Source organism: Cucurbita pepo, chromosome 15 (assembly GCF_057944985.1).
Source record: "Cucurbita pepo subsp. pepo isolate OVF chromosome 15, ASM5794498v1, whole genome shotgun sequence".
NCBI classification, from domain to species: Eukaryota; Viridiplantae; Streptophyta; class Magnoliopsida; order Cucurbitales; family Cucurbitaceae; genus Cucurbita; species Cucurbita pepo.
In genome coordinates this window covers 3,418,920-3,431,316 of record NC_141812.1, presented here as the reverse complement: position 1 = coordinate 3,431,316, position 12,397 = coordinate 3,418,920, and the positions used below count along the sequence as shown (strand labels likewise).

Sequence of the window (12,397 nt, the reverse complement as noted above, 5' to 3'; positions counted from 1 at the left end):
ATAAAATTTTAATTATTAATATTATATGTATCATAGATAATTAATATTTTTTAAAAAATAATAATTATTATTATTTTGACAACTCAACCTCTAATATTTTTTTAGAAAAAGAAAAAACCCATTATTAATTAGTCTCCCTTTAATTTAAACTTTATTTATATTTTTCAATTATCACTTTATTTTTCTTTTATTCTTTCATTACAATTCTATTTATAGAGTACAAATTCTTTAATCACATGCTTTTTTCAAAAGTATTTTCTAATCTTATATTTTGTGAAACCACTTTTGAAAGAAAAACATTTTAAATGGTGGTTTTGAAAAGAGTTATGTTCGGGTTGATTATTGTATACTTAATCATATACTAAAAAAATGTTGCTTTATGTGACGCTTTTTCTAGGGATGTATGCGGGTTGAGCTGAAAAAAAATCTTTTGAACTCACTTGAAATTTTGGATTGATTGGATGAGTGACCCGAATAATCTAAATAAAGTTCACAACTCAACTCAACTTAACCCGAGTTGGATTGTCGATGTTCGGTTGTAGAGTCTGATGTCTATTTATGAATTAGGTTGACATAAGACGTAAGAAAACTTAATACTCAAGTAATTGGAGAAATCTTATATATTCTCGTACTTAGTTTTTAAGATAAAATCTTATTTATTCTCCTATTTAATTTTTCATAATCTAAACCCTAGTCGGTGTCTTCACATATATTTCTCTTTATTTTCTCTCTATTGTTCTTTATCAAAATCCCGTGTGAGTTGTACGATCCTAACAATTAGGGTTTTTTTTTTAATTATATTTAAAAATCCTATTTATCCACGATACATGTTATATTAATAAATAAATTATCATAAAATTCAAATATAAAACATTTACAAGTCACAACACATCACTAACATCAGTTACATATGTTAAATATTCTTAATATTTATAAAAATAGGGTAAGGTTGGGTTGAACTAGACTATAAACCTACTTTTGGGTTGGTCGGGTTGATCCAACAAAAAAAATGTCAACCCCGTGAACTAAATCAAAATGTCAGTTTTTCAAATATTTAACCCAATCGAGTCATATGAACCCTCCTCGTTTTTTTCTTAAAGATCCAACCTTATTGAACGAGTATACGTTGGACTAAGAGCGACGTGTATGGTCGAGCAACGGGTTGAAGTATTAGGGTTTGTTTGGTCAAAAATGTTGAAAGGAAGCAGGCATGATTAGATAAAGATAAAGGGAAGAACGCGTTTATTAGCCGGGAATTCTGCAAAGACTTTCCGTTTGACCAACTAATATCCATTCATATTCTAAGTCACATGTACAACTAGCGCCGCTCATCATTAATTAATCCCCAACTATAAATTAAAAAAAAAAAAAAAAAAAAAAAAAAAAAAAAATCCAAATCTCTTTAAATATAATTAAATAAATTTGTTCAAATCTTTGTATAATATCCGTATCTATTTAAAAAATCATAAAATTAACGAGTAAAAACAGTCATCATACCTGTATTCAAATCTCGGGTCATATTGGTGTAGAGTAATCTTAATATGTACAAGAGAGTAATCTCTAGTCATACTATGCATTGGGTAATCATAAGATACATAGTAGACCAAAATATGGTTACACATGTACGTAAAGTTGCGTTCAAAGGGTTATGCACCCCGACACAGGGTCCAAAACCTATGTGTCAAATACACTACAAAACACACATTCAAATGGTGCATCGAGAAGTTATCATAGTGTGGTAACACATTAACGTAATGTATCTGGAAATCATCGTGGATCAAAGATCTGGATGTTTGAAGAACACTTTCAATATAAAACTCATAGAATATAATTCTAGAAAATGTTCTAAAAATTTTCCTGAGTAAAAAGAACTATATTGGCACTGTAACAGTTTAAGTTCACCGCTAGTAGATATTGTCTTTTTTTGGATTTTCCCTTTCGAACTTCTCCTCGAGGTTCTTAAAATGCGTATGCTAGGGAGAAGTTTCCACATTTTTATGAAGAATGCTTCATTCTCCAACTCCGATGTGGAATCTCACAATTCACCCCCTTCAGGGTCTAGTGTTCTTACTGACACTCGTTCCTCTCTCTAATTGACGTGGGATCTCACAATCCACCCCTTTTATAACCCAGCATCCTCGCTGACACTCGTTTCTCTCTCCAATCGTCGTGAAATCTCATAATCCACCCTCCTTCAGGTCCCAGCGTTCTCGCTGACACTCATTCCTCTCTCCAATCATCGTGGAATCCACAATTCACCCGACCCAGCGTCCTCACTGACACTCGTTCCTCTCTCCTATCGACATGGGATCTCACAATCCACCCCCTTCATAGCCCAACATTCTCGTTGACACTATTAAATTTAAATGACCATTGTGCCCTTACAATCCACCGCCGTCCGATCTCCCTGTAGAAGATCTTGAGCAATTTGCAGTCAATTGGATTACGTAGAGATCCAATGACTCCTTCTATCCTCTCTCTAAAACCCAAAAACATGTTTTTTTTTTTATTATTAAAAAAAAAACCATCGTATTATATCGAGTATGGGTGAGTGAGTGAGAGAGACAAGAGACAAGAGACCAGAGACAAGAGACAGAGACAGTTTTGGTTTAGCTGTAACGATTCTCAGTACTTAACACGGCGGCGTTTGCAATCCACCTTCCAAATTCCTCCGGTACCCTCCTTCTCTCTCTCTCTCTAAACCCTAAAAACCCTAAAAGCCTTCGTGAATGACCTAAATAATATTGGGTTGTAGAGATCATGACGGGTTTGTTCTATTTAAGTGAAAAACAAGAGGAAAATCAAGAACAAAGAGGAAGAGAACAGCAATTGTTCTTGTCCAAGGGCTTGGAGATATGGCCACAACAAAATCTAGAGAATTACATTTCATTTGGAGTGGGTCCGAGTCGGAGGAACTTCATGATCAACGCCTCCGATCGTCACAATCAGTTTGTCCCGAGATTAGGGTTTTCGATCAATTGTCAAGATTGTGGTAATCAAGCTAAGAAAGATTGTTCCCATTTGAGATGTAGAACTTGTTGTAAGAGCCGAGGGTTTCATTGCCAAACTCATGTCAAAAGTACTTGGGTTCCGGCTACCAAGCGCCGGGAACGGCAGCTACAACGTCACCAAATTGTTCGGCAACAATCCCGACTAGATCGACCCGATCAGACCGCTCCAGTCGACACTCCAGGTGATTAATTTTCGATGAAATTCATAAGCTTAAGTCGAAAAATTACGATGATGATGGATGATTCAAACCCTAGGGTGAGATGGGTGTAGTGTTTCATTAGAATTACAATTATTTTTGTTCTTCTAATCGATTTGATTTGGAATTAGGGTTAGAAGTTGCGAATTTTCCAGCTGAATTCAACTCCTCAGCCGTTTTTCGGTGCGTGAAAGTCAGTGCCATCGACGATGTCGAAGAACAATTCGCATATCAAACGTCAGTGAACATTGGTGGGCGTATGTTCAAAGGGATTCTTTACGACCAAGGTCCTGAAAGCACTCCGAATTTGAGCACGGGCGGCGAGAGCTCGTATTGCTACGGCGGAGAAGACGATAGTCAAGCGCTCGAGCTGGTGATCGGAGCGTCGAACGGCGAGTGGAGGAGTAACAAATCAACCCCATTTATGGAGTCTTCTCTATATCCCATCTCAATCAACACATTCAACACGGGTACGCAAAATTTCCCTTCCTCTAGAACTTAAAAGAAAAAAGGGTTGAAGTTGATTGTGTTGAATTCATGAACTAGAAGAAAAAAAAGCTCATTGATCTTATGATGTGTGAAATGAAGACATTGGAATGGAACAAAAAACACAAGCTGTTTTTATTTTAATTTAGTTTATGTAATGAGTATGATTATGATAATTGTATTGAATTTCAACCTTATGTCTATTTGCATTCTCATATCATAACTCAACTCACGAACACTCCAAGATCTCACTGTTTTCGTGCTTCTCCGATTTTATGTTGTGTTTTTCATTATCTAATAGAAGACTATGGACGTTCGTACTTTTTTTTCTATAGATCTTTGAGTAGGTTCCTTGGAGTATCCATAGGTTGTATTGAGTCGGGCATCATTTTTTTTAGACCTAAAAGGATCCAACTGATATGAACTATCCAACTGAAATCATAAAAAGTTGGATTGAGATAGAATTTTTTTGTCCAAATTCAGTTAGAGTTGAATTTTTAGAAAACTTAAAAATTTGGATCAGTTTGCAGGTTGACACTTGTTTGATCATGCAAAAATTAAGATTACAATCCAACTCTACTTTTAAAATTATTACGAAAATTAAGAATATTTAATATTTGTTACTGTTGTTAGTGATGTGTTTTGACTAGCCAATGTTTGATATTGTCCACTTCGAGCATAAGCTCTCATGGGTTTGCTTTGGGTTTCCCAAAAGACTTCGTACCAATAGAGATAATATTCGTTGATTATAAACCCATGATCATTCACTAGATTAGCCACTTTCATCGAATACACCTAACAAACTCGAAAATCAAGCTTGAATTGGGTTGGATTGTGAACTCTGTTCAGGTTGGTTAGTTCTTCCTAACCTAACCAGTGTACAACCGAACAATCCATTATCTATTTAAGCTTCCCTTTAAAAATAAAAATTGAATGGGGTATTTATGACATGTGTATTTTATTTATTTATTTATTTATTTTGGATCATGAAGATTCTAATTTGGTATTGTTATTTTATTTTGGATTATTGAAAGATTTGAATGGAGACAAAAGGTGAGAGTAATTAAGATGTATGATTATTGCTTAATTATTTGCTAACCCCTACTAACTTTTTTTTTTAATTTTTTAATTAGCCTTTGCTTTTATCCCACACATGCATGTTCCCCATTGTTGTTTCCCTTTTAGCTTACAATTCCAAAAGGCCTATAAAAAAACACACACACTCAATTTAATTCTAATTCTAATAATAGTAATAAAATAATAAATAGACATCCATGAAATGATTAGAGATGGTTCTTTTGGGCTGAGAGTATGAGAAATGGGCTTCTATTGTACACTCACAAAAGCCCATTTATAGGCCCAAGGTCTACTATTCACAAGGCCCATTTATCGGGTTCAACTCAATTGTTTGGATGGTAAATTTTTCGACCTAAACACAACCGAACCAAATCGAGCCATGAAGTTTTTGGATTAGGTTGGTTCGTATTGTTCGGAACCCTGAGCTTACCATGATACTCATATTGCTAGGTACCTCATTATCCAAACTCACGTATTGTCCTAAATTACTGTACTGTGAAGAGAGTAGATTGTGACTCTCACGTTGTGACAAGCAAAATGGTTTCCTTCAAGTGGCGTCCATCCGACTACGCGAGAGTCTAGACGAGTGTCATGATGCGACTAAGGAGGATGATGTATTATTTAGCACATCACACCGAGTGGGGCATTGAAGAGAAGACGAGATATAAGCAAGATAAGGACCCTGAGTAGACAGAGCGTCAAAGATTGACTTGTTGAAGGGCTGGGTAGGACCCTAGGCCTTAACCTTGATAGTCGGGGTTCTAAAAGGAATTTGAGCATGCAATTCTAGAGTCAAGTCCATCCATATGAAGTATGAATCCTTACCAAATTTGGTGTCAATCGAACATTGAACGGACACTCCACGACACTGTATGACCGTTCGCCAAAATGACGTCTACTCAAGAAGGATTGAAAATGCCTCAAAATGTACCTTAGAGGGAGGCGTGATGTTAGCTCTCTACCACCCCTAGGTCATGTGGCCTAAGCGAGCTACCCTATGCACATGCGTGTGTCACAGTGATGACGAGTGTCTCGGTTGACTTCCTTTAAAATGAGTTTTTCAAGGACAAAACCGAACCGCACGAACGGCACGAATTAGATTGTTCTATGGAGAAATTGAGGGTCTTTCTATGGTTACTTCTCTTTAAGATCTTCATGAAAAATATCATACTCGAGCTCTACAATTTATTGGAATTATTGGAATAAGAAAGACACCAATTTTGGCTGAATAAAAAACACAAATTTGAATTTCTCATCGAGGTAGCTCTTCTTCTGACCGGTATAAAAACCAAGTGCAACGAAAGTCCCTTGTATGTCTAGCATGTTTTATCTTATGAGTTCACAATTCTCATTGCAATAGCATAGTCTAGTGGTGACAAGACTCATCTAGGCTCGTGATAAATCTCTTGGCTTTCTTGGTCTCCGTGTCAACAAGTTCTCAGGCGAACCTTTACAATCTCATGAACTCTTGCTTAGAAACCTCCACTGGTCGACCTCCCTATTGAAGCTTCACGAATTATGACTATATCATGTGTCGGATGACGATAGGGTAGTACTTCTTCTAGATGGCCTCCTTGAACTATGCTCAACTTACGTGATCATTGCTCGTGAATACACACATACGTGAGTTCCCATAAAACAAGAACGTATAATCTAACTCATGATATGTCGTTATGACTATGTAATGTTATCATTTTTTCCATGGCCGACATTCCCAACCGTATGACCAACATCATTGATATAGAAATCACTACAAAGGGAGTAAGATCCAGATTACCTTGTTGATCGAATATTTAAGACAAAAACATTTGTTTGAGATTCGAATTACTTCACAAGGAAGATCGATCATGTCTAGCTTGAATGATTCTTATTGATCAAATATCTCAAGGCAAGAACGCTTGTTTGATATTCAAATCACTCCACAAGCAAAATTGGTCATGACGAGCTTGAATGATTCTACATGCAACCTAAACTACATAGAATTGCAAAGAAACTTAGCTATTAGCTAAAGGAAAGCACAAATACTTCTTTTACTATATTTTTTAATGCGCCTTACAAATACAACATACATGGCTTTATATAGCTTCAAAATGAATTATGGCATTCCAAGTAGTAAATTCATACTTTATGACCATAATTAACCATTATGTAATTGTAACTTAAAGTAAATAAAAAGTAAAATATATTAATGAAATACAATAACTCTAAATTACTCTAAATTGTAATCTACCCAAGATTTATAACATGAAACTTCGTTCTTGTTCAATGTGGCATGAATTGAAAAATCTTTTAATAATTTCAACCGCATTTTTTTCACATCTTCATTGAAATATATTGTATGATTGATGTTTCTTGGTTCATATCATTCTCCACTTCTTAAAGAGGATTCGTCCTCGAATCTATTTATGAAACTTTGCTGCAAAAATAAGTTATGGAAATATAAAGAACCTCACAACACTCTCTCACGTGTATACGCTCAAAGAATTTTAAGCCACATTGCACTCATTTACACGGATGAAGCTCTCATTCTCACCTCTCAAAATTTTAAATAGAGCCAAGATTGAATTTTTAACTCTGGGTCGATTAAAAACTAAAAAAAAAAAAAAAAAAAAAAAATCATATTGAGAAAAAAAAACGCAAAGGAAACACATATCCGATCTTGAGCCTGAAGCTCGGATACCAAATGATATGGAATCACTACAAGGGGAGTAAGATTCAGATTTCCTTGTTGATCGAATATCTCAAGGCAAGAACATTGTTTGAGATTCGAATCACTCCATAAGCAACATCGATCATGTCTAGCTTGAATGATTATTGTTGATCAAATATCTCAATGCAATAACACTTGTTTGAGATTCGAATCACTCCACAAGCAAGATTGATCATGTCGAGCTTGAATGATTCTATATGCAACCTAAACTACATAAAATTGCAAAGAAACTTAGCCATTCGTTGAAGATGACACAATATCAATATCTACCATTCACAAGTGTGAATAGATCTAAAAATATTATTACTCAAGTAAACAATATAGAGTTAAGAATGAGAAATAAAATTGGGATCGAAGGTTCAATCTTTATTGATATTCATAACGTTTAAATAGGATACAAACTACCAACTAATATCTACAAATAAGGAAAGTATATTCTCTAAATATTAACCGATTACAAATATCTAATATATATTTCATAACTAATTCAAACTAGCAATAAGTTGCACTAAATTCTGACAGTCTCCCTTAGTGCAAGTTTATTTCTCAATAGCTCCGAGAATCTTATGAAAAACTTCAAACTTCACATTGGCAAGTGCCTTAGTAAATATGTCTACAACTTGCTCATTAGTATGTATTTTCTGCAATTCAACATACTGCGATAACACTTTCTCTCCAACAAAATGATAATGAGTTTCAATATGTTTCGAATGAGCATGAAGCACCGGATTTCCAGCAAGTTTTATTGCACTTTTATTATCACAATTAATTTGAATTGGCTGATTGAGAGTAGTCACCATTTCGAGAATAAGCCTCCTGAGCCACAAACATTCTTGAGTAGCCATGTAGCAGCTACATATTCTGCTTCACAATTTGACAAAGCAACGATGCTTTGCTTTTTACTGCACCATGAAATTGCAGTAGAGCCTGCTGTAAAACAAAAACCTGTTGTGGAGCGTCTATCGTTCACGTCACCAACTCAATCAGCATCCACAAAACCACTCAAGACAAATGACTTTGATTTCTCATACATTAGTTCATAATTTAGAGTGTCCTTGATGTAACAAAGAATCCTTTTTGCTGCAGTTAAATGAGTCTGATGTGGTTGATCCATAAATTGAGACACAACTCCTACACAACTCCTACTGAAAAAGCAACGTCTGGCTTTGTGATAGTTAAATAGAATAAACTACCAACAAGATGACGAAAGAATGTAACATCTACTAATGACTTCCCTTCATTTCTAGCTAATTTGAGATTTAGTTCCATAGGAGTAGTTTTTTCTCTTGAATTCTCTATACAAAACCGTTGCAATAAACTCGATGCATATCCTTTTTTAGAGAGAAAATAACATCACATTTCTTAATTTCCAAACCCAGAAAACAATCAGCTTCACCTAATCTTTTCATTTCAAAACGAACAGACAAGGCATCTCGAAGACTACTAATTTCAACAATATCATCACCAATAATAATCATGTCATCAACGTAAAGTAAGAGCAAGGTGCATACAGTTGTTGTTTTCTTAACAAATAAGCTCGGATCAGCACATGAAGACTTAAAACCACAAAAATTAAGATATCGAGCAATCTTACCAAACCAAGCACGAAGAGCTTGCTTGAGTCTGTACAATGCCTTCTAAGTCTGCACACATAATCAGGATATTCCTTAGAGGTAAATCCTTACGACTGCTCCATAAAAATATCACGATCCAACTCTTAGTAAAGAAAAACATTTTTCACATCAAGCTGCCATAATTTCTAGCCTTTACTAGCAGCTAAAGAGATGATTGTCCGTAATGTTACCATCCTTGCGATCGGACTAAAAGTCTCATCATAGTCTCGACCATATTGCTGAGAGAACCCACGAGCAACAAGATGAGCTTTGTGTCTATGAATTCTACTATCAGGGTTTTTTTTTTCAACTTGTAAACCCACTTACAAGTAATTAAATCGACATCACGAGGCTTTGGTACAAGCTCCCAGGTGTCATTTTTTTCAAGTGCTGAAATTTCTTCCATGATTGCATTTTCCCATTCTGAAATTCCTTTAGCTTACTATACAACTTCGGCTCATTTTCACTTATATCTCCCATAAAAAAAACAAGACAGAACAGAAAATTGATTAATGTCAACTACAAAATCAGACAAATGACCGGGTAACTTTTTCTGTCTTTGAGTATTTTTTCTTGTGGCAACTTCAATATTTGTGGTGGCTACTGTATTCTCTTCAGTTTGAATGTCTGTCACAATTGAAAAATCTTTTCTCCCTAATGTAGAATCATCAGGAGAGAGTGCAAGAGTAGTTGTACTTTTGCTGCCATCTGCATCATCTTTGTAACTTGAAATTTCATCAAACACAACATCACGAGACACAATCACCTTCTTTGTTTCCAGATCCATACACCTCCAACCCTTTCTATGAGTATCATAGCCAACAAAAATGCATTTCTTGGCTTTTGGGTCAAGTTTAGTTCGATTATGTTTCAGTACATGAACATAACGAATAGACCCAAAAATACGAAAATAATTCACATTAGGTTTACGATGATAAATCAGCTCGAATGGTGATGATTCTGTCCCTGGCCATGGAGGCAGTCGATTTACAACATGGCAAGCTGTTTGAAAAGCTGATGTCCCTAACTCTCTTGGAAGTCTCCTCGCATGCAACCAAGACAAGCAAACTGATGTAAGATGAGCTAACTTGCGCTCAACCACCCCATTTTGTTGCGGGGTTTCTAGACAAGTCAGTTGACGCTGAATTTCATGCTCCTTACAGTATTCCATAAAATCATTTGAAAGAAATTCTCCTCCATTATTAGTGCTCAAGCACTTGATTTTCAATTCAAATTCTTTTTCTACAACATGCTTAAACTGAATAAACTTTGAAAAAGTTTCACTTTTGTGTTCTAAGAAATATACCCAACTGAAGCGAGAGAAATCATCCACAAACACCATCACGTAATGAAGGCCAGTATAGCTTGCTGTTCACGTTGGTCCCAGAAGATCAGAATGAATCAATTCCAATACTGTTGAAGCTCTACTCTTTGAGCTTGTGAAAGGAAGACGATGAGACTTGCCATATTGGCAGCCTGGACAAATCTCATCATGTTGAATATCATTAAAGACAGGGACACCATGAAGAAGTTGTTTTGTGGATATTTTCTGCAACAACTGAAAACTCACATGACTCAAACGAGCATGCCAAAGAGTTGAGCTTGCATTATGACCAACTTTCTTGATATATTCATCACTAGTTGATAAAACATACAAAGATTCTTTGCTTTTTCCACATAACAGGATTTCAGCAGCAACATGTTTCACATTAGAAAGTATTTGAACATCTTTAGGACAAAAAAGAACATATTCAGCATGATGAGATAAACGTCCTTGAGTAGAACACTCCCATCATTCAAATCTCCTTCTTTCGTCACAGGATGCATTTCTTCAATTGGTATCAGAACCAAGTTGGTAACCAAGGGTTTGGTCGGATTCAAACACCATGTTCAGCTAGACCTTGAGCCTCTAAACTTCATTCATGGTGGAGGCCAATGCAGCAACATCCATTGCATTCTCCTTCTGATAGCTTTGAGTTCAGACTCCTATGCTCGATCGCGATCTTGAGAAAGTTTGTGCAGTTCTTGAACACGATCTTCCTTAGAAGCTGAGAGCTCAAGCACCTGCGGTAGGAATTCTTCAAGCTTTGTTAGACATATCTGATAGTTGTTTCTTTGCTTCTTCTGCTTCCTATTGGGCTTGCTTTTTGTGTGATTCAGATGCATTCAGCTGATCACTTGTTTTCTTTAGTTCCTCTTGGAGTTGAGAAAGCCGTGATTCCAATTCAGCCACTTTACTGGGTTCTTTACTCTTCTTTTGACAATGTGGACGAACATCTGATAGAAAAGTTTCGTTTCAAGTTGCATGATGAGAACAACCAGAATCAACAATCCATTCTTCATTGTAGTCTATAAAGGCATGAGCATCTGGAGGGACATCATCTTGATGTACAGTTGAAGTCACATTTTTTGGCTAGTCAAGAACCTCAATAGTTAAACAGTGTTCCCAAAATGGATCTGAAGGATTTTTACTTTCATGTACAACATTTGCTTCTGATTCATGCATTTTAATTCAGCAATTTGGCTTAATATGGCCTGACTTTCCGCAACGATGACACACCACTTTCACCCAACAATCTCGTTTAAAATGGCCAGGTTTTCCACACTTGTAACAAGCTTTAAATGGCTTCTTTGACGACTCCTCACTTCTCAATTGATTCCCGTTGCTTGATGAAGGCTTTAAATAAAAATTCTGTCTCCTCTGATCTTTGACATACAACACATCTTCTGACTTTGGGGAAAGCTCGTTGCTGTTTGTCATTTGCTTAATCAAAACTTCTTGATTAGAAAACAAATTCAACAATTCAATAATTGTAGGTTGATTTGCACATCCTTGTATTGAGAAAACAAAGGGCATAAAGTCTTTTCGTAATCCACGATAAGATAATGCCATAATCGACCATGTAGGTTGATTTGCACATCCTTGTAGCTCCTTAGCATCTAATTCTGAAATTTCAGAACACAGATTTTTCACTTTCAAGAAATATTCTTCAACAGAAAAATTACTTTGAGTTACCACAACTAGTTCATCATCTAGAAATTACAATCGAGTAGTATTTTTTTTAGTGAACAGCTTTGAAGTGTTTCCCACACTTGCTTTGGTGACTTTAAATCACGAACATGATCAATATATTCCTTGCTAATCAAAGTTCGCAAGGTAAATAAAGTTTTTTCACATTAGATCTTCCATTTTTGGCGTAATTTAGCATTTTGGGGAGTTTCTGCTGCAATTTCTGTGTCATCACTTTCAATTAAATCCCACAAATCTTGCCCGAGTAGATAAGCTTCCATACATAACTTCCA

General features: G+C 35.8%; 1 protein-coding gene across 1 annotated transcript; it reads left to right on the top strand.

Moving 5' to 3' along the window:
- Positions 1 to 2,492: 2,492 nt before the first annotated feature.
- LOC111776509 (protein SHI RELATED SEQUENCE 1-like) lies at positions 2,493 to 3,916 on the top strand. Its single transcript, XM_023655974.2, has 2 exons — positions 2,493 to 3,193; positions 3,340 to 3,916. The coding sequence occupies exons 1-2, from the start codon at positions 2,761 to 2,763 to the stop codon at positions 3,708 to 3,710; spliced, it is 804 nt and encodes a 267-aa protein (XP_023511742.2). The 5' UTR covers positions 2,493 to 2,760; the 3' UTR covers positions 3,711 to 3,916.
- The last annotated feature ends 8,481 nt before the right edge of the window (positions 3,917 to 12,397 follow it).

Bases quoted from the DNA above. Each gene is read 5' to 3' on its own strand.
- LOC111776509 (XM_023655974.2), top strand. From the start codon at position 2,761: ATGACGGGTTTGTTCTATTTAAGTGAAAAACAAGAGGAAAATCAAGAA. The intron at 3,194-3,339 runs GTGATTAATTTT...ATTTGGAATTAG, and splicing joins CGCTCCAGTCGACACTCCAG to GGTTAGAAGTTGCGAATTTT.